Source organism: Strigops habroptila, chromosome Z, assembly GCF_004027225.2.
Source record: "Strigops habroptila isolate Jane chromosome Z, bStrHab1.2.pri, whole genome shotgun sequence".
NCBI classification, from domain to species: domain Eukaryota; kingdom Metazoa; phylum Chordata; class Aves; order Psittaciformes; family Psittacidae; genus Strigops; species Strigops habroptila.
In genome coordinates this window covers 3,326,826-3,354,139 of record NC_044302.2, presented here as the reverse complement: position 1 = coordinate 3,354,139, position 27,314 = coordinate 3,326,826, and the positions used below count along the sequence as shown (strand labels likewise).

Genomic DNA, 27,314 nt, shown 5'->3' with positions numbered 1-27,314 from the left:
ATTTTCAGATGAATGCTCAAACTCAGTTTTATAGTTGAGTGAACAAAATTGTTCATCAATGGATTTACCTCACTAGTGCTCTAGACTAAGTTCTTACCTTAAGGCAAATAAATTAACTGCTTGAGGACTGGCATTTTATACCTGATAGTAACCTAATGCGCAGAGCTTTCCATTAACTTTCCCAAGAATGAGACCAAGTTACCTTTTTCTCCCTTCATCCAATTCTTCTGAAAGGGAGTTTCTTAGCAGATTGCCAGCTAAGAATTTGCAGGCTTCAGTCTCAGTTTTGCCACTTCCACCTGGAAATTCTGGGATCAAGTAGCAGTGGAGTAGCAGCCACTGAACTTCCATATTTAAAGTCAACCACGTACTTGACTGTATTGCAAATTAATCCATGGGCGTTAATTCTGCAACTGTTTCTCCATTTGTATTATTGAGGAAATACAGCCACGGTGTTAGGGTGTGTTCACATAGTGCTTTGTATCTTCAAAGCACTTCACAAATGCTAAGTATTATTATTAGCTCTGACCATGAACATTAACTCTCTTCAGGCCCCCAAGTTATTCTGCAGCATCTTTGAAGACTATTGGATTATACAATCAGTTCTCCATATGCTAATACTCAGGCACTTGAAGTTTGTCACATCAAAAAGAAAGCGGGAAAGAATTATTTGTCAGAAAGACAAATAATTGCCAGTATCAAAAGTAAATTGGCCATTTGTTAGAAGTAATGTGGATGTTCTTAACCATTTATCGGGAAAGCTGCCTTGATCAAAATAAGACAGCCCGCTGGAACCAAGTAACCCATTTCTTTAGCAAACGTCTCAGCTATACTAATACAAGCACTTATAAGGTTTTTTGCTGGGTGCATGGAAAAGGAGGAAGCTTCTTGAATCCTTAAATAGCAATAATAGTGGAGCTGGCCTCACTTAACCCATGCCGCTCTTTTTTTGATACTGAAATGGCTTTGCCTATCACAAAGGGTACCAAACCCTTTTTGTTTGCGGTTTGCGAGGTCTTATATAGAAGTATTGTCTACTATTGTTTCAGGGGGGAATTCCTTAGCCAGGAACATAATCTACTTTTCCCCATCAAAAGAACTGAAAACATATTTGAATTAATTCAGCTAAACATATCTGTAGGATATCTAGTCTTCAAGCATGGCTAAGCAGTGAGACAGACAACACTCATTTCACCTGATTAGCCAAACTTCATCAGTAAAAGTAACTTATTTTATTCAAAGATTTTTGGGGGGTTATTTGCTAAGATTCTTGTAGCCACAATCACTAAATATGAAACTGCATGCATCAAATCAATGCTCTGCTTTATCAAGACTGATTAGACAATGAGAAAAGGAGCTTAGTTGACAGGACGAGTTTAATGATCAGTGGCAAAAGAAGTAGTTCAGCAAAGATCCTCAAAATTTGGAATCCCATTTTAGATGGCATGCTGCATCTAGCTGAATGTAAGAAATAACTAGATATGCTCCCATCAGTACAGCGGCAACAGAGGGGTCATTGTTCTTTCATTCCAATTATAATACAGTTCAGCAGAGTCTTTCAGAGCTTTTAAGTATCACAGTGTCTGACATCTGATTAGACTCCACTCCTAATGAACCGGTTCATTCTCAGTGGGAATTGTATTATTTTCTTGACAGAAAATCTACTTTTTAATTTGGAGAGCTTAATTACATAATGAGATGCAGGCACAGGTTTCTTTTGTGTTTCTTTATTGCACATTTGCACACTAATGTAACAGTTCAAAATCCAGCAGTTACAAGTTTCTTTACATCAGGTAAAAACTGAGGGAAAAGACCTGTATCCTAGGAGAACAAAAGGCATTCCCTGTTACATATGCCATCTGCAAGGGCAATTATTTCAGTAAATTATGAGCAGACAGGTAACATACATTAAAATACACAATCTAATAACTGCCACGAAAACAAGGTGAACAAAGAATACAGCAAAGGTGTGCTAAGAAATACAAGTTAAGACATTAAAAATTAAGGCATGCACATTTTAAAGCAAATACTATTAACTATGAAGTTGAGCAGAAAAAGGGACTCTTCCTCAAAAGCCGCGTGAAATTCCAGTACTCTAAACCCCAGTATATTTTCGTGAGATCAAAGCAATCTCTCTTTCTACAGCTTTCAAAGCCAAAAGACACACTCCTGCCAGACTTGCAGTAAAAATACCAAAGCAAGCCATTCATAATAGGAGACAACAAAAGCCTGTCCAGGTACACCTGGTGGCCTACACTGTGTGAAAATTCTGGGATGTAGGAACATGGATTTAACATTCAAATGTTTAATCAGAAGTCATGAAGAACAAGACTTCTAGTAAGAATGACACTGAACAGAAAGGCAGTTGCAAGTCAGACCAACAGAGTTGTATCTACACTCAAAAGCCTTCTACTCCCTTTTCAGTAAGCTGTCCTCAAAATTCTGTTACATTCCTTAATTCCTAGCACTTCTTGCCACAGGGATGCCTCCCAGACAGTATGGAGTAACAGAAGTGACTACTATGCAAGGACAAATACACATGTGCTTTGACCCTTTCGTATTGTACCATCTAAAAAAGAGCTGGGAGATTCCTACGCAGACACCTTTCAAATAGAGTCTAACTCAATTGTGCAAAATCATTACAAATATTAGCTCCAGTCCAACAACCAAATCAATTTCCCTCCAGGCAACTGAGAGAGTAAGTCAAAAGAATTCTATACCATCTCATGTGCAGGCACATATAATTATTCTTCTTGAAGTTAACTTGCAAGGCAAATACAGTCATCGTATAAATGAACATAAAAGCTTAAAAAAAAAGAAAAATCAAACCAAAACACCTTTCTGTTCAATTCCAGACAGGTAATTTCAACAAGAATCCACCCTACAACTGAGATACTGCCTACCTTAACCAGAGATGCTAAAACACTAACATGTAAATGCAAGACTCCAAACCCAGTAAAATAATTGTAACAGAAAATCCCTGTAAAGGTTATTTTTGTAGCACAGTAAATTTTTTCTAAGTTGTCCCTGTATTCAGATATTTGTGCTGAAATTGAAATGGATTTCTTTTATATTGGTATACTTGGATGTGATTTTATCTAAGTATGTATGGAGTACAGCTTATTAACTGTATGACTGGATAATACACCTATTCTCTAAAAAAAAAATTCCAATTTGGTTCAGTGGAACAAACCTAACTATTGAGAACTCAGTTGGATATAAGCAAACTACAGCATTAAGAAGCATTAAACATTTACACTGTAGCAGTTCCCTAAGAACAAAATATGTATTTTGTATCTGCATATGCTAAGAAAGTGATATTAACCAGTGAAACAAGCTCAGTGGATAAAAGGTACAGAAAAACTTTGGAAATTACCAAGGCAACTAAAAATTTTTGAGCAATTGCATGAAGCTTTTTAAGACCCATTCATATATGTCAGGGATATTGATGCAGGCTACCTACAGCTAGGTTAGGGCTGCTGAGTGACCTGTATTTTTAAATGTGAAAGCAACATTAAGACATCTTTACACTACAGTTTTTCTAACTGCTAATAAAGAGTAGCAAAAAAATCTCACAGATAGACAAGATATATGCCAGCTCTGAATCACTGCCATCTTTTTATAGGATCCTCCTCAGAAAAACATTTGCAAGAACAGTTCTGAAATAAAAACCTCAAGCTTGACAACGTCTAGATCATGTACATTCAGGCAGAAAGTAAAAGAATTCTTTTCCTATTGCCAGAGCTGTAAATATCCCTTCTGAAATTATTTTGGAACCTGTCATTCTCTGACAAAATCATCACTGATGTGATTCTGCAGGCCAGGAACATAGTAAAAAGTCTGTCTGATGATGCCAAAGATGCATAGTTCAATCATTTGGTACAGATGGTGTAGTTTGACAAGAGTTCAGCCAAGACAGTAAGGTTCAACTAAGCAGTAAGGGCTTGCAAGGGTTAAAAGAACTGAAGATGCACTACACAGTAAATATAAGTTGGGATAGAAGACAGATTTTCTTACATTTACCATGTAGAGTTACTCTAAAGTTAAGTGGCCACATTTCAAGTTGCCAAGGAGAAAGGCACAACTGTTGCAACATAAACAACAGCCTGAGGTAGAGCTATTAAAGCAGCAAAGGCAGGAACTGGGCACTTAACTGGTAAAACAAGAATATTCAAAAGCCTTAAAATCATCAGGGTCACACTAAAAAGCGTTAAAGTGCTTTTAAACTGAACACTTGGACTTAGAAAAGTATTGATTCTGAATTTCTGAATTTAGCATTGACAAGCTGGTGCCCTGGCTTCACTTGTGCTGAATCACACCAGTGACTTTGCCTACTGGCAGAAGCAGACCAAGTAAGAGCTGTTCTCCAAGAAGACTCCTCAAATACAATCAGTCAGGATCACATCACAGACAGATCTCCTCCTCATCAGAAAATCTGACCATACATTTAGTACATGAACTTCATGCACAGGCACACTTTTAAATACAGTAAAGCATTAAAAGCCAGTGAGAAAGGTGCTCGACAGAAAATTACGGCTAGTAGTAGTAGAAAGCTTCAGAGGTAGATAATACTTGCAGCAATTGGACCATAACTCTAGGATAAGGCTCTACAGCTGGCAACTTATACAACAATTTTGTCTGATCCCCAAATAAATTTCAACCACCACTTAACTTCATTACTGTAAGGTGCTATAAATACAATCTGATCCCCAGTTGTCCTGAAGCTAAGTAACTCTTTTTATAAAAGTACGTGAAGATAAAACACGGAAGAGTGCACTGGTGCTCTATGAGTCACTGAAAATAAATCTTTCAAGTATCTAAATGCCGCATTTTTTCCATGCTCTCCTAGCGCTGGATTAGGTTTCAGAAATTGTTGTGGGTTTTTGTTTTGTTTTTTTCCCTAAATCCCATCGGAAGGGTCAGCCAGGGCTTCTTTAATTTTGCTTTCCTTTGATGTGATCAGTTTCCTGGTATCAATTGGACATTTTTGCCATTCTTGAGATACTGGTGAATTCTTTTCTGCTCTGGTACATTAGTAATACCAAAAAGTAAAAGCTGCCAAAGCTAAAAGCTTCTACATTTGTTATAGGGTCTTAGAAAAAAGTCTTCTGGCTTGTGATGTAAATAGAGTGAACATTCTGTGGCAACCATATCAAACATGGATCACAGAGTCAATAGAATGGAAATAGATTCTTTAAGTCATTTTTCCCTTCTCCTCTTGGCATCATAACCATGAAGGAAAAAGGAAGAAAATAAAATGTCTCTGTATATATGACTGGAGAAGCTAGTTCTCTTCCCAAACCTCAAACAATTCCACAAAACAACCTGATCAGTATTAATCACAGAATCACAGCATGGTTAAGGCTGGAAGGGACCACAGGAGGTCATCCAGTCCAACCTCCCTGTTCAAGCAGGGTTACCCAAAGCACATTGCTCAGGATTGTGTCCAGATGGCTCTTGAATTATCTCCAGGGAAAGAAGCTCCACAACCTCTCTGGGCAACCTTTTCCAATGCTCAGTCACCCTCACAGTAAAGAGTTTCTTCCTCATGTTCAGGTGGAACTTCCTGTGGCTTAGTTTATGTCAGTTGCCTCTCATCCTACCACCCGGCACCAAAAGAAGAGCCTTGACACCCTCCTCTCAGATACTTATATACATTGTTCAGATCCCCCTGAGCCTTCTCTTCTCCAGGCTGAACAGACCCAGCTCCTTCAGCCTTTCCTCATAGGAGAGATGCTGCAGACCCTTCATCATCCTAGTAGCCCTTCACTGGACTTGCTCCATGAGCCCAAACTGAACACAGTACTCCAGGTGAGGCCTCACCAAGGCTCAGGAGAGACGGAGGATTACCTCCGTCAACTTGCTGGCAATGCTTTTCCTCATGCATCCCAGCACACCATTTGCATTCTTGGCTGCTAGGGCACATTGCTGCTGGCTCATGGATAACTTGGCCACCAGGATTCCCAGATCTCTTTCCTCAAAGCTGCTTTCCAGCAGGTCAGCCCCCAACCTGCACTGATTCATGGGGTTATTCCTCCCCAGGTGCAGGGCTCTGCACTTGCCGTTGCTGAATTTCAAAAGGTTCCTCTTCTCCATCTCTCCAGCCTGACCAGATCTTTCTGAAGGACAGCACAGCACTCAGCGATATCAGCCACTCCTCCCCATGGCAGGCACTCTACCCCTCCATCCAAGTCACTGATGAGCAAGTTGAACAATACTGGGCCCAGTATTGACCCCTGGGGGACACAGCTAGTTACAGGTTCCCAACTAGACTCGGTGCCACTGATCACAACCCTAATACTTTACACTTTTTCACACTTCCTGCTTGACAGCATGTTTTCAGTTGGGATTACTAATTTGTGCAAGTCACTTGAAGGAGCAGTTGAAGAAAGACAGAACAATTCAGAAAAGAGGCAGAACAATTCAGAAAAGATCTCCTGCCCTTATTCTTCCTTTAGCTGTCAAAATATTTCCTTAGTGATTCCCGTTTTAAAGCAAGTCAATTTGTTGCAGGTTAATATTATTTACTTCTAAAAAAAAAAAAAAATTAAAACTAAGAAACTCCACAGCTTCTCTACTGAAAGTCAAATGGCACTTAGCAGAACAGAAGCTGGCTGGCTGTGAAACTGTTGTGACATATACTGAAGAAAAAAGAAAACTAATCGAAAAAATAAGTCTGTTATAGCCGGATACTGAAGTCTGGACTGACATTTCATGGGCCATCTATGGCCTCATCTGCTCAGCATGGTCCTTGGGCTGCACTTCAGCATTCAAGAGATGCCTGCTTTGGAAGGATGAACGGACGGTTCGATTCATTAATGGCTGAAGAGGGCGAAAGTTGTCTACCATTCTCTTTTCTTCTTCACCATCTGAAGTAAAGAGCAGCATCCGAAATGCCTCCAGCTGAGAATGAGAAATGTCCAGTTTTGTGACTTTACTAACTGGGGAATTATTGGAGTTCATGACAAAACACAATCATTCATGCTTGGGTAACAAAATCAAAGGTACTATTGCATTTGCATTCTGAGAAAATTGAGCACAGAGCTGTGGCACTTCTTTGTCACATGCTGGTAAAGATTGTACCATCAGCCATATCAGTGCAGAAGATGAACTATCAGTCATCTGCCATTTTTAGACAAATTAAATCTCAAATGTGGCACATCTGAGATGGAACTGACTTCCAGAGATGGAACATATGCTTTCTTTAAATAAACCTCTCCAACCTTCTTAATTTACACCTTTCCTGGAGTTCTTTTAGCTTATACTGACATGCATATGCTGGCACCCAGAAAAGATGGAAGCTCAACAAGCAACAATCTACATAGCTGTTATTCTCAGTGGTTTACAACTGGGGATTAAAATGACGTAAGCAGCAGGTCAGGTTTTAATGCTCACAAGGGCATTATGATGTTAAGTAAACTATAAGCCTTTCTATGCCATAAAAGAATGAGGGTGAAAAAGAACCATGGAACAAAAAAAAAGAAAGAAAAAAAAGTTTCAGTTGCAAATAAGAATGCTCCATTATGCATTCAGTTCTCTCTGCTCTGTTAACAGTCCTCAGTTCGTCCCGTCCTGTTCCCTTATGTAAACTAAAATATTAAGATCACACACATGCCTATTCTTCAGAGTTTTGTTTGGAGCATGACTGTCCAGATCACTAACTCCATATAAAATTGTATCAAAAAAAAAAACAACCCATAAATCCATATTTTGCCTCATGTCATTGGACTCACAATTACTAATCAAAGCCTCAAAAAATAGAGACAACGCACAGATAATTCTCAGTGCCTCTTAAACCATGAAATAATGGTAGATTTTTGGGTTGTTTGTTTTTATTTGCTTTGCAACAATCTCAAAGACTTGTTCTATGCTGTAATGCCCCTTAAGTACTTCATGACTTTGAATAGACAAAAAAAATCCTGAAAACGTCCAACAAAAACCACAATTGTAGGACAACTTCAATGAGTCCTCCTTCTGACCATTTTCTACGTGTCCCTATATCTACTTCATACCAAGGAATACCATCACATTGAAACATGAAGTACTAAAATTAAAAGCAATAGAGGGCCTATGGTGACAAATTAGGGTTAGTCTCAGGACAGGCTATTGACCACAAACTTCTCCACTTGAAATAACTTCCGTAATACAAACATTTGCTGAAAACTTTGTGTGTCCTTCTTAAAGGGGAATTTAAAAAAAAAAAAAAAAAAAGAAAAAAAAAGGAATTCAAGGACAGTATAGCCAAATATATTGAAAACTTGCCCACAAAGGCAAAGGAGAAAACCCAGTGGGAACTCACTATCTCTGGCCATCAGAATGACATGTGAGCCACCCACCATCACCTCTGTTTCTTAAGACATCACACAAGAGAGCAGCAGATTAGCCCTTGCAGTCTCTGCAAGATTCCTGTGCAAATGCACAACATGGTTATCAAGAACACGCACAGAAGGTCAGACTTTGGAATTTCACAAAGTATGCCATTTCTTCTCCCTCCCTACCACAAAAAGAGCTGCAACCTGGTAAAGAGAGCAAACAGTGCTACAACAAATAATCTTAGAAGTTTTTAAGGGGCAGCTTCCAGCATAAGGCTTTGTTCATCACTAATCAAGTGAGAGCTGTTGCAGAGCTGGAGAAGCATCTTCAACTGCTTACTAGAGAGGTCTTAAGTCTTTCAATATCAGCTGTTGTTAATGTCAGGATTCCTCCCCAAATACCATGTGTGAAGTAGCCACCAACCTCTGTATTCACAGAGAACTACTGGTACCGGTAAGCACCTACTTCTGTGCATTTTCCCCTCCATGACAGGGAGGCAAACAGGTATATGGTATGATTTGAAATGTAAGCATGAGATTTACCTGATTCTCATCAACCTCTATGGGCTGCTTCTTAATAATCCATGTGACTGATTCAGTAAGTGGGGGAGTAGTCAAAGAGCCTGCGTACGTCCAATAATCAGGGCATGAAGGAATCAAACAGGAGGGATCAAAGACATCAAACTCGATAACAGTGTCCTAATCCAATTAAAAAAAAAAAGTTTCAAAGATCGTATTTTGAGGAAAAAAAAAGATTAAAAAAGATCAAACAACAATATTAAATACTGTACGTGTTATGTATGCATACGCAAAATTAGGTATTGTGAATATTAATAATGATCTACATAACATAATAATGTACAACCCCGTGAACTTGTACAAAATTGGTAAGCTGGGTTTGAGGCATTTGAGGCAGCTACTGAATAGACAAAATCGAAATATTCCTCTTGTCCCCACAAGCCATTAGGAATTCAGGGCAGAAGAATAAGGAGTGCGAAGGAGCAACTGACTATGTCTTTGTGGGAGCTAGAAACAAACAAGAAAAAGAATAAAAGAATAAATGATGGAATAAGTTCAGGTCACTCTGCCAGATACACTTAATAGACTGCAAACAATAGTGCTTTTACTTTTCGCCACATGATTTTAAGCAGCTGGGTGAGGGAGAACAACTAAAGTTTTATTTAAATCATATCAAGAATTCATGTCTCCACATTCCTCTCCACAAGTGAGGTACCAGACAGTAGGAGCTTCAGAGCCCATGATTTCCTACTTAAACATTTTACTTCTGAGGTATTTCCAGGATATACAGGCAATGCAGGAAAGTAAGATCCTGGGTTTGCTTAGACGGGCTTTACCATTTCCCTACTGATAATGAAAAATACTAAAGTAAAGGATTTTTCAATAATAAGGCGTTGGACAAGAGATTTTAGATGGGACCTTTCACCCTGCACATGAGAGAGGAAGATGCAAGGACATACGAATGGGTATTATCTGACTTTCCTTCTCCTAAACTGGGTAATGTTCCTCATTGTTTGGTGCTTAAGTCAGTAATAACAAGGCAGCAAAGATTTTCATACGTTTTAAACCAAGTGCTGAAGAGTTGCTGTGTGATCCTTTGAAACGAGATCCCTTCTGGAGCAGCCCACATGCAGCTTGAAGAGCTTAATATTTGATACTATATTTTTCTTTTAAAGACCTTGGTTTTAGTTTCTCTCAAATTCATATGCTGTAAAATATTATATTCTCATAATGGATGTGTATTTACAGGCTTTTATAGGTCTTTAGGCACAGAACTGACTTGTTTGGCATTTATCTGGCAGAATTTTACTGCACTGCCACAAATATTTGGTTTATTTGGATTTTTAAAAATGCTTCCTGCCATAAATAATCGCACAGCGACTTCAACTGAATGCTCTTACAAGCCAGCAAAATTCTTGATGTGTTTTTTTCGTGTATGCTTTCCAAACTAACAGGCTCCTGCAGGAGCATGAGCTGCTACTGAGCACTAGCAGAGACGCAGCACTCCCTCTCCTGGCAGAAATCAGAATTCAGCTGTGAAGAAAGAGTGCCATTCCCCAAGCAGAAAACTTACAGCATTTAAAATAAGCAAACAATAATCTCCTCAAACGCCAGACAAAAATCAGAAAGCCTTAATTTCACAAGAAATAAACTACCACTTTACACAGCCCAGCAAATTCTTTCCAGTTAAATGACATATGAAAACTAATGCAATGGCACCTGCTTTCACGGAAGTGGAAGGGCAGGCAACAGAGAAGCATCAGTGAGGGCCAGCATTAAACATGTGCCTGCCATTCTAAGGGGGCACAATATGAAGAGCATAATTTCTTAAAATAAGAGTTTGGAAAGCTTAAAGTGTACAATTCCTCCTTAAAAATTAGCTTTCCCCCCACCTTCAATGCAGTCAACAATTTATCCAAGGTGTCAATCAGGCCCCCTACTGACATTTAAGGAAGAAAGCCTTTACTACTGTTTTACTCAAAGTTCTTTACACTGAATGACTGCATTAGCTACGCCCAGTGATAACTGGTGGGACACTTAAAAATACTTACTTTGTGTTTAACTGCTGGCAAGGCATCAACCAGTGTCTGCAGCCCTTCATGACATGCTCCTAGCTGCAGAAGACAGGCAGGAGTTAGAGAATCATTAAGTTGACATTTTACATATCTACCTTAATCAGTACTTTTTGCAAACAGCAACAATCTAGAGGTATTTTGTCCTACATTGGTTTTAACAAAATAAAAAGGCATCACTCAGCTTATTACACAAAGTAAAATTACCTTTAAAAACACTCCAATAACAGCCAAGCCGTTACCTTCCATTACAGCTTCTTCAAACGTAGGGTACAAAACAGCATTCCAGTGTACTAAATGCAACTGAAATATAAATGAATGAGAAATTAACATGCACACAGATCACAGCAATGACATCAAGAAACTCGACTCTTGATCTTTGCTATGTTTGGTCCTTTGCAATTTGAGACACTGCAGCGAGCTACCTCAGAACTCATACAGCACAAAAATGAGGACCAAAGTGTTACAGGACCAAAGTGTTACTGGGAAAGAATGGTACTTTTTCTTTTTTCCTTTTTTAAATAATAGCCAAAGACCCATAAACCACATTTCACAAATATGAAAGGGATTTTGTCTGTGGGAGACTAATTACAGGAATGCTAGTTAAAAGCACAAAAAAGGCTTAGTATACCTGGAACTGAAGGACTCTCATTTCTTAACAGGAAAAGTACAGAGCATGCTATTCTGCTAAAGAACATTCTCCTGCACATAATAAGCTTCCTCTGCATTGCTTACAGTTCAATACAAGCAGCCCATTAAGGGGTTTTGTGTATTGAACAGATACCCAGAACCAGCCCCAGAACTTGCAGGCTGTACCTTGCTGTTCACAAATACCTTGCCAAGCTAACAAGCATAATTCTGAACACATTCACAGAAGAGAAACATCTTCTCAAAAATAACTATTTTTCAAATTCTCCATCTTTGGCATGTAACTGTGTTTATACCTGTCATACTTTCCTCTCTGAGTAACTTAATCTATACTCTTCCCCATTGGCTCCATCCTTTTTATTGACTCTTTCTTTCTGCCTTATAGTTATTTACTCACAAAAGTTTTGCTGCTCTAATGATTGCTTAGGAGTTGAAAACAGAAAATAAAGTGATTGTGATAACTCCTCTATTACCCTAGAACTCTGCTGTACATTATTGTAACACCTTAAGAAACACAAAAAATTGTTGATAACTGGAAATAACCTTTAACACTAGCTGGGGCTCTGGGTTCACATACACAAGACAGTTATTGTATACATGGAAAGCAGGATCAGGCTTTTTGAGTTACAGGTATGGGTGTGAGAATTAAATAATCTTTCATTTTCTCTTTAAACATATATTTTAAAAACAGTATTCAAAATGTGCTCTGTTTCTCTGCAAGCATTTAGTAATAGTAGTGATTTTAAAGCAGTAAGAAGATTTGAGGCCCACTACAGACAGCAGCTGAGATGCAGTGCATGCACTGTACTCCCAGGAAAATGTGAACTCTCAGCTTACTGTAGCTCAGAGGTAAAGCACCTACATTTTTTTAATTGAGATCTGAGCTTGCACACTTACCTCAGTAATTGCTGCCCACCTGATCTGCACCACATCAGCTGGGACCTGGGAGTTCATTAAGACCCAATTGCACCCTCGGTCTGCTTTCTGTTTCATCCTTTTCCCCTTTAAAAGGGGGAAAGACAAGCAGAGTTGTGCCACTCCATCAGGACAGAGCTGGAATATCAATGATAATTCACTGCCTGCCATTGGCTTGTCCGGCAGCTACCCCAGGGCCATTCAGGGAGAAGAAAACATTAACTGAAACTTTCAGTTTTGAGGCCAATGTTCAATTTTAAGACTGTGCTCTCCAGAAAACACTGTGAATGTGAACTTACTAATAAAATGGTGGATGAGCTCTGGCACCTATCAGGTCTGATCTTTAACAGTAAGCTGTAATTCTTCAAACTGGGAGCTTTCTAGCATGCAGTATAGCCACAGACAGCCTGAGACCCAGCCTCCAGTCCCCACAAGCATTTGCATTGTTCAGCATTTTATCTCATACCTCTGCTGGGTAAAATTTACAGTCAACTGTGTGCTCCGAACCCCAGTCATTCATGGCTCCCCAGTGGAAGTGGAACTGCTTTAGCCTGTATTGATTTTCCAAGGGACCTCCATCGATTACTAAAAAACAAAGACAGACATATTAATAAACATGATTTAGAATTTACCAGACAAGTAACACAGCAAGATCCTCCTTGAAATAAATTTGCCCAGGAAAAAGATCAGGTGGAGCAACTTATCTTAACTGAAACAGTCCCCTATTGCTTTGCTACTTTTACACTTTACTTTGCTATAACAAAATTGTTTAAGCAAACACACCAGTGTTCCCTCCTGCAGTCTGAATCTACTATATCAAACTGAAGATAAGTTAAATAGTCTCCTCATCCATCTCCCCAGTTCACATCCAGTTTGGCAGAGTGGTGATTACATGATATGATCTATCCTCTTCTCTTTGAGCAGGCATATGAGAACTGCCTCACCCCAAGAAACGTGTAATGACAAAGCAATTAATACATCTACTAAATGACATCGCAGCAAAGCCTCAGCATCTCTGAAAAACATTGAAATTTCCCTTGACAAGGCTTCAAAAATCCAATTTTGCCAGAAAAATCAGTACATTGTGTGAAACATTCAATTCTGCTGTTCTTCAGGTTATAAAAATCCAAACATACTATTCTGCTTCAATACAACTTTCAGATTTCATAACCAATGCTAACGGTTTTCTGCGCAGCCAGAAATATATTAATATTGTGTCTACTGCGAACTGTTTAAGCTACACTCCATGAAATATCTATGTGCAAGATTCTGAGTTTCTGGAAGCTTTAATGCACTTTTTAGCCATGAGTACAGGTGAACATTGAGACTGCTCTCCTGATTTCAGAAGGCCTCTCATCATTTTGCAAATACATGAATAAAAAACTCTAGGCATAGTTTTCTGTGTACTGTTAGGTTTTACTCATTTCTTCCTAATCAAACCAGGAACATGCTGCAAAGCCTTCTTCCAAGTTACTACAGGACAGTACCTGGTAAATGAGAGACCATAATTACTTCCAAAGGGCTAACGACAAATATGCAGCTGTAAAGTCCCATTTGCTGATTTTTACTTAACTGTACGTCATGGCTAAATTTTATAGGAAACCACTGTATAAAAAGTGCATAATCCCAACACTATTTGAAAAGAAGTTTATCACTTTAATGCTAAGGAGAAAACAATGAAAGGTATTAAGAGCTTTTCTTGTCCCTTTTTTTTTTTTTTACCTGAAAGCCAGCCAGTAGTGTTGAAATTCTAACTAGATAGGCCTGCTAGTGATAAAAGAGTAAGTTAATGTCAATTAATTGACATTAATTGCATCTGCTTCGCTGAGCCTTTAGCATAAATGCAATACTGACCATCACTAAAAAATTACAATGGAGAAAGGTAACTTATAGGGATAGGATGAAGATGTGGCCCACTGCAAAGTCCTTCAGAATTAAAGGTCTCTGTGCTCTAACACTACCCATTCCTGATTTTGTGATGATGCAAACCCATAAGTGACTATATTCATGTTAATAATCACATTCACTTGAATGTTTGCCTCACGAGTAAAGTTAGGCACAGGAGGACACGTAGAAAATCAGGTTCCTGTAGTGGACACCAGAAAGTGACAGGAAATGAACAGGAATTTACAGTCCCTTTACAAGCATTTTTCCCATTTCATTTCCTCTCAATTCACCAGTCTTGAAAATTTCAAAACAAAAAAGAAGTCTAAAGGAACTCTAACAACAATCAGGAGAAATAATCACATCAGCTTTTTACTGTAACCCTCATTCTGTTTCAGTCTCATTTCCTTGCAGGAGATGGCATTCATGCACACAGACAGGACCACACTCAGTACATACCTTCCCCAAACCCTCTTTCTTCTTCATCTTCCTGATCTGCTCATAAGCAAACACCCCATGGCAGCACTACCTTCATCTTTTGCCCAAGTCTTGTTTTGCCTCATCTCAGAAGTTGGGCATTTTTGTCTATCCTGGGTGCATACTTCATTTTGTCTTTTTCATCTTCTGTTTCAATTTTGTTGTTTTTCTTTATTCCTATGCTTCCTTCTCTGGATTTCTATTATTGTTAGACAGAAGCTGGCAGAAAGAAAAGTCAGAAACAGCAAGTAAAGACAGAAAAGATAGAGGAGAGAGGTAAGCACTTGAAAAGCTGGCCATTTATACAGCAACATCTCATGATCTGTTATTTCTCTGTCATTTTGGAGTCCTGTCACCTGTCACTGATCATTTCATGTAATCCTCCACTAGCCATCAGCACTCTTCATTGACTCTAATTCATTTGAGGGAGATGATGATGATAAGGCAGCAAGACTGCTTACACTTTAATCTTCACCTCAAGTGTTCAGTCTTACAGATGAAGTGGATAAGATTTTTCAGAGCTGTGATGCGCTCTGATTAGCCAGGCTCTGAAAGGCCAGCACCCCTGTGACTGACAATCCTGATGCTTGCCTCTATGTCACAAAACATTGTCCCTGTGTATTTAAACGTCGTGTATTTGTTAACCTCCTGCAGGCAAGTCTCCTCCATTACATCAATCCTGCCAGGGAAAACAAATAAACAAAACAAAAAAACTTTGTTATCCATCAAACTGCAAACTATTACACTTCAGGAATGCATCCTCAACTGATACTGAGATATGGCTGTATCGAATAAAAGACTGTTAAATTAAAAAGGACTGTGAAATTAAAGCAAAACCAATCTAAAGTTAGTAAGTTAAAATCACTTATGAGCTAACAAGTGATGTCTCCATCTTAGTCTCTCCTCTAACCTACCTCACTAATGCAGTAGCAGTTTGTACGGTAAAAACACAAGAGCACTACTTGGTTTCTTCATACAACAGCACTCAAACGAATAAAGGCTGTTTGCATCATATTCTCTGGTTGGAAACGAATATTCTGGGGGAACAGCTATAAGCAAGAAAACCAAAAAACCCCCAAACATCACACAAGCCCCTGAAAGCTCCATGCATTCCACCACTATCATTTTTGCTATATTGTTTCTTCAGCCTCTTTCAAAACATCAACCAAAAATACTGGTATTGTTCAGACAAAGCATGCTGAACGCTTCCCTCTGAAGAGCATTACTAAACCCCTTACGAAGTTCCAGCACCTCTCATGGTAAGCAGTCACCTTATAAATAGTTCTAATCAAACAGGCTCAAACTTCCCCCACATTCCTCAATTTTTCCCTCCAGGACAAGTAATCAACATGAATCGTGTGATTCACAATATCCCTGACCAGGTTCAACCAGTTCACCTATCTTTACCTCTTTATACACACCAGCAATATCCTTTGGTAAAGTCAACTTCTAAAAGGAACAATGGACAAAAAATCTGGAATTTGGTAGCAGTATCTTCATTTTAAGTCATTTCACTCTGCTGAGCATTTAAGAAAGATTCAGCTGCTCAGGTCAGAATGCTTATTCACAGTAAATTACTGGAATGTATAATCTGACTTTGCATGCATGGACTCCTGCTTACGCTAAAATCAACAGGAACACATGCACCTTCTGCTCCATATGGTAGCAACTCAGTATTACCTAATTATCCAAGAGCTTATTGAGGTAAGTATGCATGCTTTACAAATGAAAGTCATTTTGTTGCCAGTTATTTCAAATGCATTAAATATATCTGTTAACACTGAAAAAGCGGTAAGTGGCAGATTACTTTATTATTTAATACCTTACACACTTCACTATTTAATAAAGTGTAATGATGGAATCTCATTTAAAATTAAGTAGATAGATACGACTGAAGTTTGACTCATGTAGACAAAGCTGCAATATTAGGAGACCTAATCAAAAGGTAGGGGATTAAGGCTTGTGCAATAAGAGTAAGTCTTAACATGCAACAGACAGTTTGTGCACAGTGTCCATGATAGTAAATACTTTGTAAAAGTGAGGCCTGTATAGAACTTCTGCATTACAATTCCCACCACTGTAAATGCTAAAGCATTCTTTTACTATACATGCATTTCCAACACTTGTCCTGAGGTTTTACAACTTGCAAGTATTTCTCCTAAGCATTTAATGAAGACATTAAATACATTTTTCTGAGTTCTTCTTACTTGATCTATCAGTAGAATCATCAAACTCAACCAGGAATGAATATCCATTGTTCCAGATGTGAAGACACGTTGTTGGGTCGTAGCTGATTTTCAGAGGCTTCAGGAAGGGGTCATAAACACTGTCTCTCCACTGGATATTGATAGGAGACTGTCGGGTGCCTCCAGGAATTGTAAGCGGACTCTGCCAGAGTGGATGCACTGGAAGATGATTAAGAGAGTCAGGCATTAATGCATGATACAGAACTTCCAACTGAATACCTCAGAACTTTCTGGCAAGAGAAGGTGCTTTGGCATATTGGCTCCAAAAGCTAATTCGAGTCAGCTGATGCACAGAAAAGTAAAAAAAATAATAACAATACATTCCAGTTGCATGACTCAAAGCCACACAGGGAAGTGCAATAATTTGACTCACAACTGTTGATACCTCACTGCATTTGCAAAGTGCTCTTCAAAGAAATTCTGTCCCAGTATTTCCCAGAAAACTCTTTTCCTTTTACTGTCAATTGATTTTAAAGTGGCTTCTGCTTTATAACTTTGCCAGACTCTCAGCACCACTTCAGCTTTCCTCATACACCAGTATCATCAATTGACGTCAGCCTGCGCCACACACAGGACAACTCCCACGAGAAACCAAAAATATCCTCCTGAAGGTGCTGGTCTTTCTCCTACATGCGCTTAGGGGTTACACCACTGCTGAGGGTACAGTGCCCTGAAGCAGCCATGCCAATATTGACCAAGCCTGCTTCATAGAGTTGGGACCTACAGCTGATCTCACACCTGTAAAAACCCATTCCAGGGGCTGCTTGGGCATCTCAAACTGGCATAAGCAGCGCAGATGCATGAATATAGCTTCTGCAGGACTTTATTCTACTTAAAAGAAGAGCTAAGATCTGTGTAGACAAGGAGCACTTGTCCACCTGCTGTCCCGCAACACTGAGGACCCACTGACAAGAAAGAGATTTTCGTGCTCTGTCCAACCATTGAACGCAAACTAGAGAGGCACTGCTCTACCAGCTACTTCATTAGGTACAACTGCTGGAGATCTTTCGCAAGGGGAAAATAAAAGCAAATTAAATCTTTTAACAAACCTCTCGCACAAGGGGTGGCTAAACAACCTTCCCCTTCAGTTTCCTCAGCGAGGAGCAAACTTTATCGGCCCGCGCAAGGTCACCATACACAGGTAAGGCAAACAAAATACTCCACAGAAGTGCCTCGACTCCCCGTTGCTGTTACTGCCGTTTCCTGATGTTTAGCGGAGGACCGGCCACCGACAAAGCCAGGCTGAAGTTAACGTCCCCCCCTTATCCACACAAACTTTGGAGGCACCGGCAGCCCCCTCAGGACCAGGAAGCGACGGAGGAACATGGGCGCTGGCCGTACCCGGGCCCTGGGCAGCCCGGGGCGGGGGGCGCAGCGCGGTGGGCAGCGGGTGATGAACCGGGCGGGGAGAGGAAGGGGAGAGCGGGGCATCGGGCCCCCCTCAGGCGGCGGGAGCTGCTCCGCTCGAGGGGTGAGGGCAGCGCGGGCCTGAGGGAGCCTGTCGCCGGGCGGTCTCCCTGAGGGAAGCGGCTCTCCCCTGAGGGAAGCGGCGCGGGAAGGCGGCAGCACTCACGGGCGTCTCGCAGGCGGTAGGAGCAGCAGGCGCCCAGGCTGCATCGTCGCGTTCCCCGCCGTGAGGCAGCGGCCACCCAAGCCCGGCGCAGCAACAGCAGCATCGCTGAGGAGACCGCGGAGCCGCCGGGCGCCAACGCCCAGCCCGGCCCGGCCTGGCCCGGCCCCCTTCCGGGCCGGCCCCCTGCGGCTGCGGTCCCCTCAGGGGAGCGGGCGGTGTCTTTGCCAGAGGCGAGGGGGTGAGAGCGGCGTATACCGCTCCGGCGGCTTTTCCTTCGGGGCCGGGCGGGGATTGGCTTTTACCGGCATTTTATCCAGTGACAGTGCTATGGAAGAGACAGTAGGTCTCTGTGTGTGCGCGTTCGCCATTTCCTGTAGTCAGGCTAATCCCTATGCCTGACTCACATCAAAAATGTGTTTGTGACAGCGTCAAAGCTTGCTTGCACACCTCAGGGGATTAGCTTTTATTCTTGTCTAGTTCGTTTTGCTCAAGCAGGAGGTTTTGGTTTCTCCCTGGTGAAGGTGGGATGGCGCATGATCCTGCTTCCACAGGGATGTGCACACAGGAAAGTTAGGAAAAGTTAACGTTATGGCCACTTTACCCGACTGCGTCTGTCCCAAAAGCTGGAGGCCAAAACAGGCCCACCCCAGGATGGTAAAAGGGGCCAATGTAACTTGGATTTGTCTAATGCCACCTGAGGCAGGTTAAAACTTTGGTGACTCCTTGCCCCTTTTCTCTGTTACAGTTGGCAGTGAGGAACACAATGCAGAAAAGGAAAGCCTGTAGAAAGCTAACTGAGTGAAAGTGCAGAGATGAAGTAAGTGTCCTCATTTTTGCTGGCTCCGTTGAGCAGCCAGGAGCAAAACACACCTCAGCTCCTGGTCTTCATCTGGCCACCTACTGTGAATTGTATTTCTTGGTTACTCTCTTAAAATGACTTCCCAAATCTGCGTTTACCCTTGGGGGATGTTTTATCTTGTTAGGGTACTTTTGAATTTTCATGAGGAACCTGATGTGGCATTGAGAATGTTCTGTTGAAGTGGAGACAAGACTAAATACTCAACTAGAGTCAACAAAGAAGTGTTTGCTCTAGTTTACAATGTTGTGTAAGAAGTTTCCATTGCATTCAAAGTATAATGTATTTAAAGTACTCCTGAGTTGAGTAAGAGGAGGTTGAAATCTGGCAAGTGATTTGCTATTAGTGGCTACGTGATCAGAAAACAGATCATTAGATGTACAAACAGCTTGTGATCTTAGGATGTTTTACTGGGTTTAAATTTCATTTTACTTCCTCCCTGCCAAGATACACCTTCTTTAAAGCACAGACCTTTTTTGTATGGCAGGATTCAATTACAAACATAATGAACTGTAGTTTGACACTCAATGTTTTTCAGGATGGTTAATGTACTATCCTCAACATACAGCTTCCTGTAACTTAAAAAGAAGAGAAAAGTACTTGATGAAGCTGAAAACAGTTGCTGCCCACAAACACAATCTCGCATTCAGGCTTAATCACAATTTAATAGCCTATTGATCATGGTTGGGCCACTGTGTTTAGTACAGGTCAGACCTGTCTGTTGCTGAAGCTACTTATGAGCAACAGGTACCTCCTGGTCATGAGGACAGCTCATAATGAGCTTAATGCTTAATTGCAGTAGGGAGCTCAGATGTAGCTTCAGGTATTTTAATATTCAGTATAACCAAGAGATATTGGGTTTTATTCTCATCTACTAACAAAGGAAGAATGACATTCCCTCACATTCCATTCTTCCATGATGTGTCCTCTAAGTACAACTAACAATCTTGGGCAGTTTAGAAATCACATCTACTAAATTAACTAATGTATGTGTGCCCTGTATCATAGTATAGCTGCTTACTGTTGCAGAGCATAACCTGGCTTCTGTACAACTATCACTTTTCTTGTGTGTTAAAAGCAGTTGAAAAAGAAAAAAAAGCCTCAAACTCCACTGCTTTACACTGGGGCATTAATATGGCCAAACTTGTGAAGCTTTTTAGGAATTAGATCCTGCAAGCTTTTGACAATGTAAGGTTTCTTATAGAGCTACTAAACTGAGCAGAATGAGTCATTTCTTGTGGGTTGAACAGCACAACCAAAGGAAAGTTCTTATGGCGTAGGCTTTCGGAAACAATGGGCTGTTCGGGTGCAGAACTGAAAGAGAAATAACTTTGACCTGAACACTTTGGTTCCCTTCTGAATCATTCACAGAATCTCCATCCAGTTTTTACACCTACATGCTATTTCAGTAAAACTTAAGCATTTGATTTTAAAAAAACCTTTTCTTCTCTAGGGGTTAAAGAAAACACTTCAAAATATGAGCTCAGTGGCATTGGGATGGTTTGTTTTGGAAACTGCAGACAGAAGGGCAAAAACTACCTGTGCAAAAGGAAACCTAAGCTCTAAACCTCCTGCACAGCACTTGGCTAGTGAGGCCAAAATCTTTTCTGGACCGTTTCAGAAACACAGTGTCTCCTTGGCCATGTCCCGGCTAGAGATGGTGGTTTATGCAAGAGAGACATGGCTCTCACGCAGTAAGCTGGGGAGAACAATGGCAGCCCGAATTACAGTATCTCTGTTGTTCTCACGTTTTTCCAAAATTGCTACATTTCTGGATCATCTGGGAGGTTTTAGCTACATTCTCTCTTGTTCCTGAACGAGAAAGGTTTCTGCGTATAGGGAACACCACAACCAGAAATCTGGCAATTGGCTTGCTGGATGAGTTAGAGTGATGCAGAATCTGGGTGGAAAGAGAAATAGAAACTTCATATATTAGGTCTGTTTTCAAATGTGCAAAGTTTAAATAAAAACAGAAAAAGGTGAGAATTAAGCTACTGTGCAGTTCGCACCCTTTGCTTTACGCACACCTCATTTACAATCAGCTTACTGAGGGTCTAGCTATCATTTACCTTTTTACATGCATATCCATGGCATTGTCTGAATGGTTCAGTAAATACTGTAATATAACAAGGATGAGGAAGATGTGAGTCACTCATGAAGACAGATCTGCGACAGACTTAATCTGTGCTTGATTTATTTTATTTAAAATCTTCCAGACAGACACGGTGATGCTCCATTTAATTTTACAGTATTTGGAGGCTTCTTACACTTGCACTGTGGGGTTTTCTCCTACCACTCCCAGCTGAAGTAGACATATAGAGCCATCCAAAAAGTCCAAATCTTTTGAATTATTTTCTATAGTTAATTGCAGCTGTGGATGCTTTAACAGGTCTGTCTGGAGTAACTGTTAAAAAGTTCATTTAGCATTGATACAAGCGTCAAAAGCTTTGGGGTGGGAATCAAGATCCAGATGAAAATGTGGGTTGTGTATAATATTACAGGATTATCATAATTCATAACACAATTTCCAAGAAAATATTTTGAAGGCCACAGTTCGATGGTATAAATCCAAAATAAATTGAGTTAAATGAAAGGTTTTACTGCCAGTTTGCACTCTTGTAAACTTGATTTAAAGAGACAAAACATTTTTCAATGTTTCCTTTTTAATTTACCTTTAGGTATCCTGGGCAGGAGAGAGTTCTCGTGTATGGGTTACAGAATTAGAAGAAAGAGTATGAAAATTGGTGGTTGTTAAGTAAGAATGAGGGGAAAATGACTCAGCTTCAGGGGATTTCAGTCTTTCTGGGTTTAATCTTTAAAAAGAAAAGGAAAAAAACCCCAACTTGTTGAATGAAGCACTTTGGTTTGTTTACACAGGGACTTTCAAACAAGCTTCACTCAGCTCTGAAGTAAAAGAGGGAGGACAGCATGGGGGACAGCAGTCTTACTTGAAGGAAATTCATTTTTGTCCTAAGTTGACCAGGGGTGCTTTCCATAGCAACACATTCTGAATTAGAAAAATAAACCCAAATATATAACTGAAGCTCAATAGAGAACCATTTTAAACTTCAGAAGACCATGGCTCTGCTTCAGTCACTTGGATTGGATATTACAGAGGAAATCCAAAAAAGGTTGATTTCTTTGAAGCTTTTTAGTATGAATCAAGATTTTGGAGGATAACAGTGATGGCTGGCTGAGATTGTGACAAGGTGTTGAAAGTTCTGCTGAATTGATGTCAGATTTGGACTGTGATGTAGGCCAGCTTATTGATAAACAGTCCAGTGCTTTTTATCAAACGGATGTAACTGTCAGAGTACTCTAAGCTCTACAGGAAAGCAGCAGCAGATTGTGAAATGCTGAGCTTTTCTCTGCTTCCAGAATGTTTGGCAGAGATAGGAGCCTGGATGAGAAGGCAGTGGCTGAGGCTAAGTCCAGATAAGGAGGAGGTGATTCCAGTTGGCAAGGTAAAGCAAACAGAGGCTTTATCTTTTCTGTGTAAAAACATTTGCTGAAATTATGCATGCAGACTTAGTAGCTTAGCATGGAAAGGGCTTACAAGATATCTCATGGACAATTTGTGTAGTTACTGCAATTGTATGTGCAGTCCTGGAGATGGCACACCTGGATTGTGTAATTTCTGTACTTGTACAATTCTTTTTTAAAAAACTTGAAGGATTCCAATTTTGTTGTAACTTTTAAAAGGCTAAGAAAAGAAAAAGAGAAAAATACATCGAGCTCTGCTTTGGCAACAACTGCTTGGGTGCTCTATAGTCTTAAAATCCCTATGAAGAGCATTTCCAGCAACTCCCTTTCTATTGTATTAAAAGGTGCTTGAAACCACTGCCTCCATGGTACAACATACTACAGAGCTTAGTACAGACCTCCACTGCCATAGCCCATGTCACTAGAAATTCGTACATATATGGCATGGTTCTCAGCAATGTTTCCACAGTTCTTTCTCAGTGAAGTGCAGAAAAATACTTTTGTGTTTGTAAGGAGAGAAGAGGAATCCAGAAAAGGCACTAGAAAGTCTCAGTCTTTTAATTGTTTAACTTATATCCTCAAAGCAAATGTCTGAGCTAACTGCTGAGTGAAAGCATCACCACACAGCTCGGTGAGAGACTGCTTCTGTGTGTGGGAAGGGTGAGGGTAGGAGATGAAATTTGGGAAAATGGTGAACTTCATATCGAAGACATTATCCAAGAAATCTACAGTCCAGTTTTACCATTTCTTTGATCAAGTTTTTGTCACCAAAAGGGCTTTTTGTACCATCAGCTGTGAATAGCTGAATTTAATTGAATGTGCTTTTTGCTCTGAATGGATGTTGTGCACAGGGTTCTAGCCAGCAGATGGAGGAACCCACAGGCTGGCTTATTCAGAGCTGGTGTCTATTCACTGGCAGCCGAAACCAGCCATTCCAAAGATAGCATTTTCCTGAATCAGTTTGTTTTGGCATTTCCTGCATGAATGTCATGGAATAGAGAAAGATTTAAGTAATAAATAGCATCTGTCTTAAATTGAAAAGAGGAATGTGAGTAAAAAGAGATGGATAGCAATTGCAGTTAATTTAAACAGCAGTGGTCTTGCAATGGAAGAGCCTTGTGTGATCTCTTCCTGGAAATCTTGTTGCCATGAAGTGAGTTTTGGTTTCTCAGCCAATACCAAGCAAGCAGCAGAATTAGGAACTGTCTAGAGGGATCCTGCACTGCTGATTCATGGTTTCAATACTTTTTTTTATGAAGGACGTTTATTTATATTGTCTGTGTGGCTTCTGAAATTGGAAATTGTTAGACTCACAATGAATATTCATTTGCAATCTTAATGTCTTCAAGTATAAAAACAATGAATAAATAATGAATAACAATATTTATAAGAATAAGGGTCACAACAGAACTTTTTAACCACAATTACAGTGGATTATCTGGATTTCCCCTCTGAAGCAGTAATTCATATCCCTGCACACGATGAGCAGTATTGTATGAGCCCCAGCGCTACTCTTACTGCCACAGCTTTTGGTTTTAGCTGTTGAATCTCCAGTGCTGAAAACGTCTGCTGATAAATTGCAGCTGAAGGAGTCATACAGAGATTACTTGTGACTGTTAGAATATGTTCTCTCATATGCACGTGTTCTTACGTGGAGAGGATGTACAGTTGTACAGACTAATTAACACAGTTAATATGAATTTGTTAGGAAAGCTGCTATTTTATAGGGCTGAATCATAGTTGTTCTAAACATTACTGTACTGCTTTTCTTTGAATAGATTAACAATGTATTTTTCCTTGTTTTAATGGTTTCTGAGCATGCTTATAAAGAAAAAATAGTAGGAAAGGAAGTAAAAGTTTAAGAGCTTTTGAGCTGTACTAGGAAAGCTCTACACAGGTCAGAAAAGGGAAAAATGCTATCAGGGATGCATGCATGATCATTTAAATATTGCATTAGGAATTAAGCTCTTTCTTGCTTTCTTGTGGTTGTTTCACTAGTAAAAGAACTCAGTGCTAATCTTGCTTCTAGAATTAGGCATCTCCTAGAGATTTAGAAAGCACCTTTTAAAAATGAAGGTATAAATAAAAAAATGGAAGGAGGTGCTATATTAACAAATGCTACTAGGTGGAAGTACCCATTCTGGTTTAAGGTTTCAGGATACAATTCACATTTTCTATTCTAAATAAAAAGAAAAAAAAAAAAAAAAAGAAAATTTAGACTAAGAACTCTGAAAAACTTTGCAAACGTTGTACCTTTATAAGAACCGTTCTGAATTATTCCTGATGTGCTGAGTGGCAGGGAAGCTTGCATGCTGTGTATTACATAAAGCTTCCATGTCTATGAATATCTAAACCACTGTGCACATTGAACTTGGCAGCCAATATCTACCAGGTTTTTTGAAATGCTAGTCGCTCAGTGGCAGAAAGAATTTGGCTTTGTCTTCAAAATGCATTTCCAAGTGTAGAGCTATTAAACACTGAAAGTTTCTGAGTATTTCTTCTAGCTTTTGATATAAACAAAGCCTTGTGCTTGTCTCCATTCTGCTTTGTTTTGTATCATCTGCCACAAAATCATCTGTTTTCTCATCAGTTAAGTAAATACAAAGTTTGTTGTTTGATAGTTTAAATAGAAGGGAATCACATCTCAGTATTCAAGGAGGGATCTGGCTGTTCCTTGGGAAAAGTTACTAAGCTGAATACATTTACAGAGGGGAAAAAATAGAAAACAAAAGGATTCCTAGATGTAAAAAATTACTCTTTACTACTGCTCCAGCTGACACTATCTGCACATGAGCGAGTAGACACATGATCTCTGGCTGGCACCATCTTATCTGTAAATAAATTAATCAGTGTTTTAAATAGCTAAATCTTTGACATCTTCCAGTAGTATCCCGCATCTCAGGAAGCAATTCATTGCAGTTCTACACACCACATTTGGAGGGTTTTGTGGCTTACTCTGTTCAAAATTAAAGATTGTAGTGTTTATTAAATTCAGAATCCCTCAGAATCAATTTGCTGTAGGTGGCCAGCACTATCTCAATAAAATGAAACACACTTACATGCACCATTCCTGGTTTTATGAGTGGAGGTGGCGAGGCTGCAGAGTCGTGCTGGCACTGCTGGTGGACTCCAGGTAGTTTTCAGCTGGTTGTAGAAACGCACCAGGGTATTTGCCTTCACACTATTCATTGCTATCACCTTGGCACTTAAATCTTCAGTTCGTCAAACAGCCAGAGGAGCTTTCCAGAGTCCAGCGACCTATCAACACAAAGTAGAGGAAAAAAATCCTGCGGATATACAGCTTCAAGATAACTGGAGGGTCTCCAGACCTATTTATAACAAATTTTGTGAGCACCCTTTCCTGGTTGGAGAGATGGAGCTGACCAAGTAGTTAATTTTCAACTTGTCCCTAAGCTGCCTTCTTCATGGGTTCTATATTTTGTTGGAGGGCCGGCTAGTTGATGATTATTCTACATGTGCTCTCCAGCTTTTTTCTTATCTGGCTCGATGAACAACCAAAGTGTTACAGAAACCACTCTTTTGTATGCAAGGAGAGGTTTCTTATCATGTCTTCATGTATACATGCTTTGAATTTGGATAGCTGTGTATTTGAATACTGATAGCTAAGAACTGCTATCATTAACAGCTGTAATTCAGAGGACTGGTGACTGCTCAGACTGAGGAATTCACAGAAATCTAGTAGATCTACAAGGCTTGCCCGCAGAATAGGAAGGAGAGCAGCCTCCTGGAGAGCAGCCTCCTGCAGAGGAGTATTTTAGCTCTACGCAGGTAACACAGCATCACTGCAGCCTCAAGGTGAGGAATTTGTTCTTCTGAACTATCCCATGTCCCATAAGAGAGATATTTTTGTATAGACTTAGAGCAGACTAGAGCAGACATAAGGAACCCTAATTACTTCTCCCCCTCACACACCCCTTTGACCCAGCTGAAGTGTTCTTTTTCCCAGTGGGGAGAACAGATTGAGATGCTTTCCTGACCTATGTTTCTTAGGGATGAAAGCATGAAGAATGTTACTCTCTTACTATTTCCACACGCAATTACAATAACATTGTTACCTTGCATGAAAGATCTGTATTAAGATCCCATTCTTCAATATTCTTTGGGATGTTTGTTCTTCCTCCCACAGCTGCAATCCACATCAACAGCACAGACAGCAGTAGCTTCTGAGTTAGTGCTGTAGTTTCTCAGCGTAACAGACAAGCAACTAAAGGGTCCAAAGTCCTTCCTTGAGACAGGGACAAAGCCAAACCTGAAGACAAGTGCCATAACAACAGAGTTCAGGGGCCCAGGCTTGGGCTTAAATGGCTC

The 27,314-nt window shown here is 40.1% G+C and overlaps 1 protein-coding gene across 2 annotated transcripts; it reads right to left on the bottom strand.

Annotated features, from left to right (window-relative positions):
* Window positions 1-1,711: 1,711 nt before the first annotated feature.
* On the bottom strand, window positions 1,712-26,269 carry CA5A (carbonic anhydrase 5A). 2 transcript variants are annotated; one of them, XM_030470516.1, is made up of 7 exons: window positions 26,045-26,269; window positions 17,035-17,232; window positions 12,933-13,051; window positions 11,111-11,206; window positions 10,883-10,945; window positions 8,856-9,011; window positions 1,712-6,903 (listed from the first exon to the last, which is right to left on the bottom strand). In XM_030470516.1, exons 1-7 carry the CDS (start codon window positions 26,172-26,174, stop codon window positions 6,724-6,726), a joined length of 942 nt encoding a protein of 313 aa, XP_030326376.1. In that variant the 5' UTR covers window positions 26,175-26,269; the 3' UTR covers window positions 1,712-6,723. The 2 variants fall into 2 exon arrangements, with proteins under 2 accessions (XP_030326376.1, XP_030326377.1); XM_030470517.1 differs by lacking the exon at window positions 26,045-26,269 and adding an exon at window positions 18,647-18,808.
* Window positions 26,270-27,314: the final 1,045 nt, after the last annotated feature.

What these genes read in the sequence shown, in the direction of transcription:
- CA5A (XM_030470516.1), bottom strand. Translation starts at nt 26,174, where the DNA reads ATGAATAGTGTGAAGGCAAATACCCTGGTGCGTTTCTACAACCAGCTG. An exon ending in GTAAATTTTACCCAGCAGAG is followed by an intron (nt 11,207 to 12,932) that starts GTATGAGATAAA and finishes TTTATATTTCAG; the next exon opens with TTGCATTTAGTACACTGGAA. An exon ending in TTATTGGAGTGTTTTTAAAG is followed by an intron (nt 10,946 to 11,110) that starts GTAATTTTACTT and finishes TGTCTTCTGCAG; the next exon opens with CTAGGAGCATGTCATGAAGG.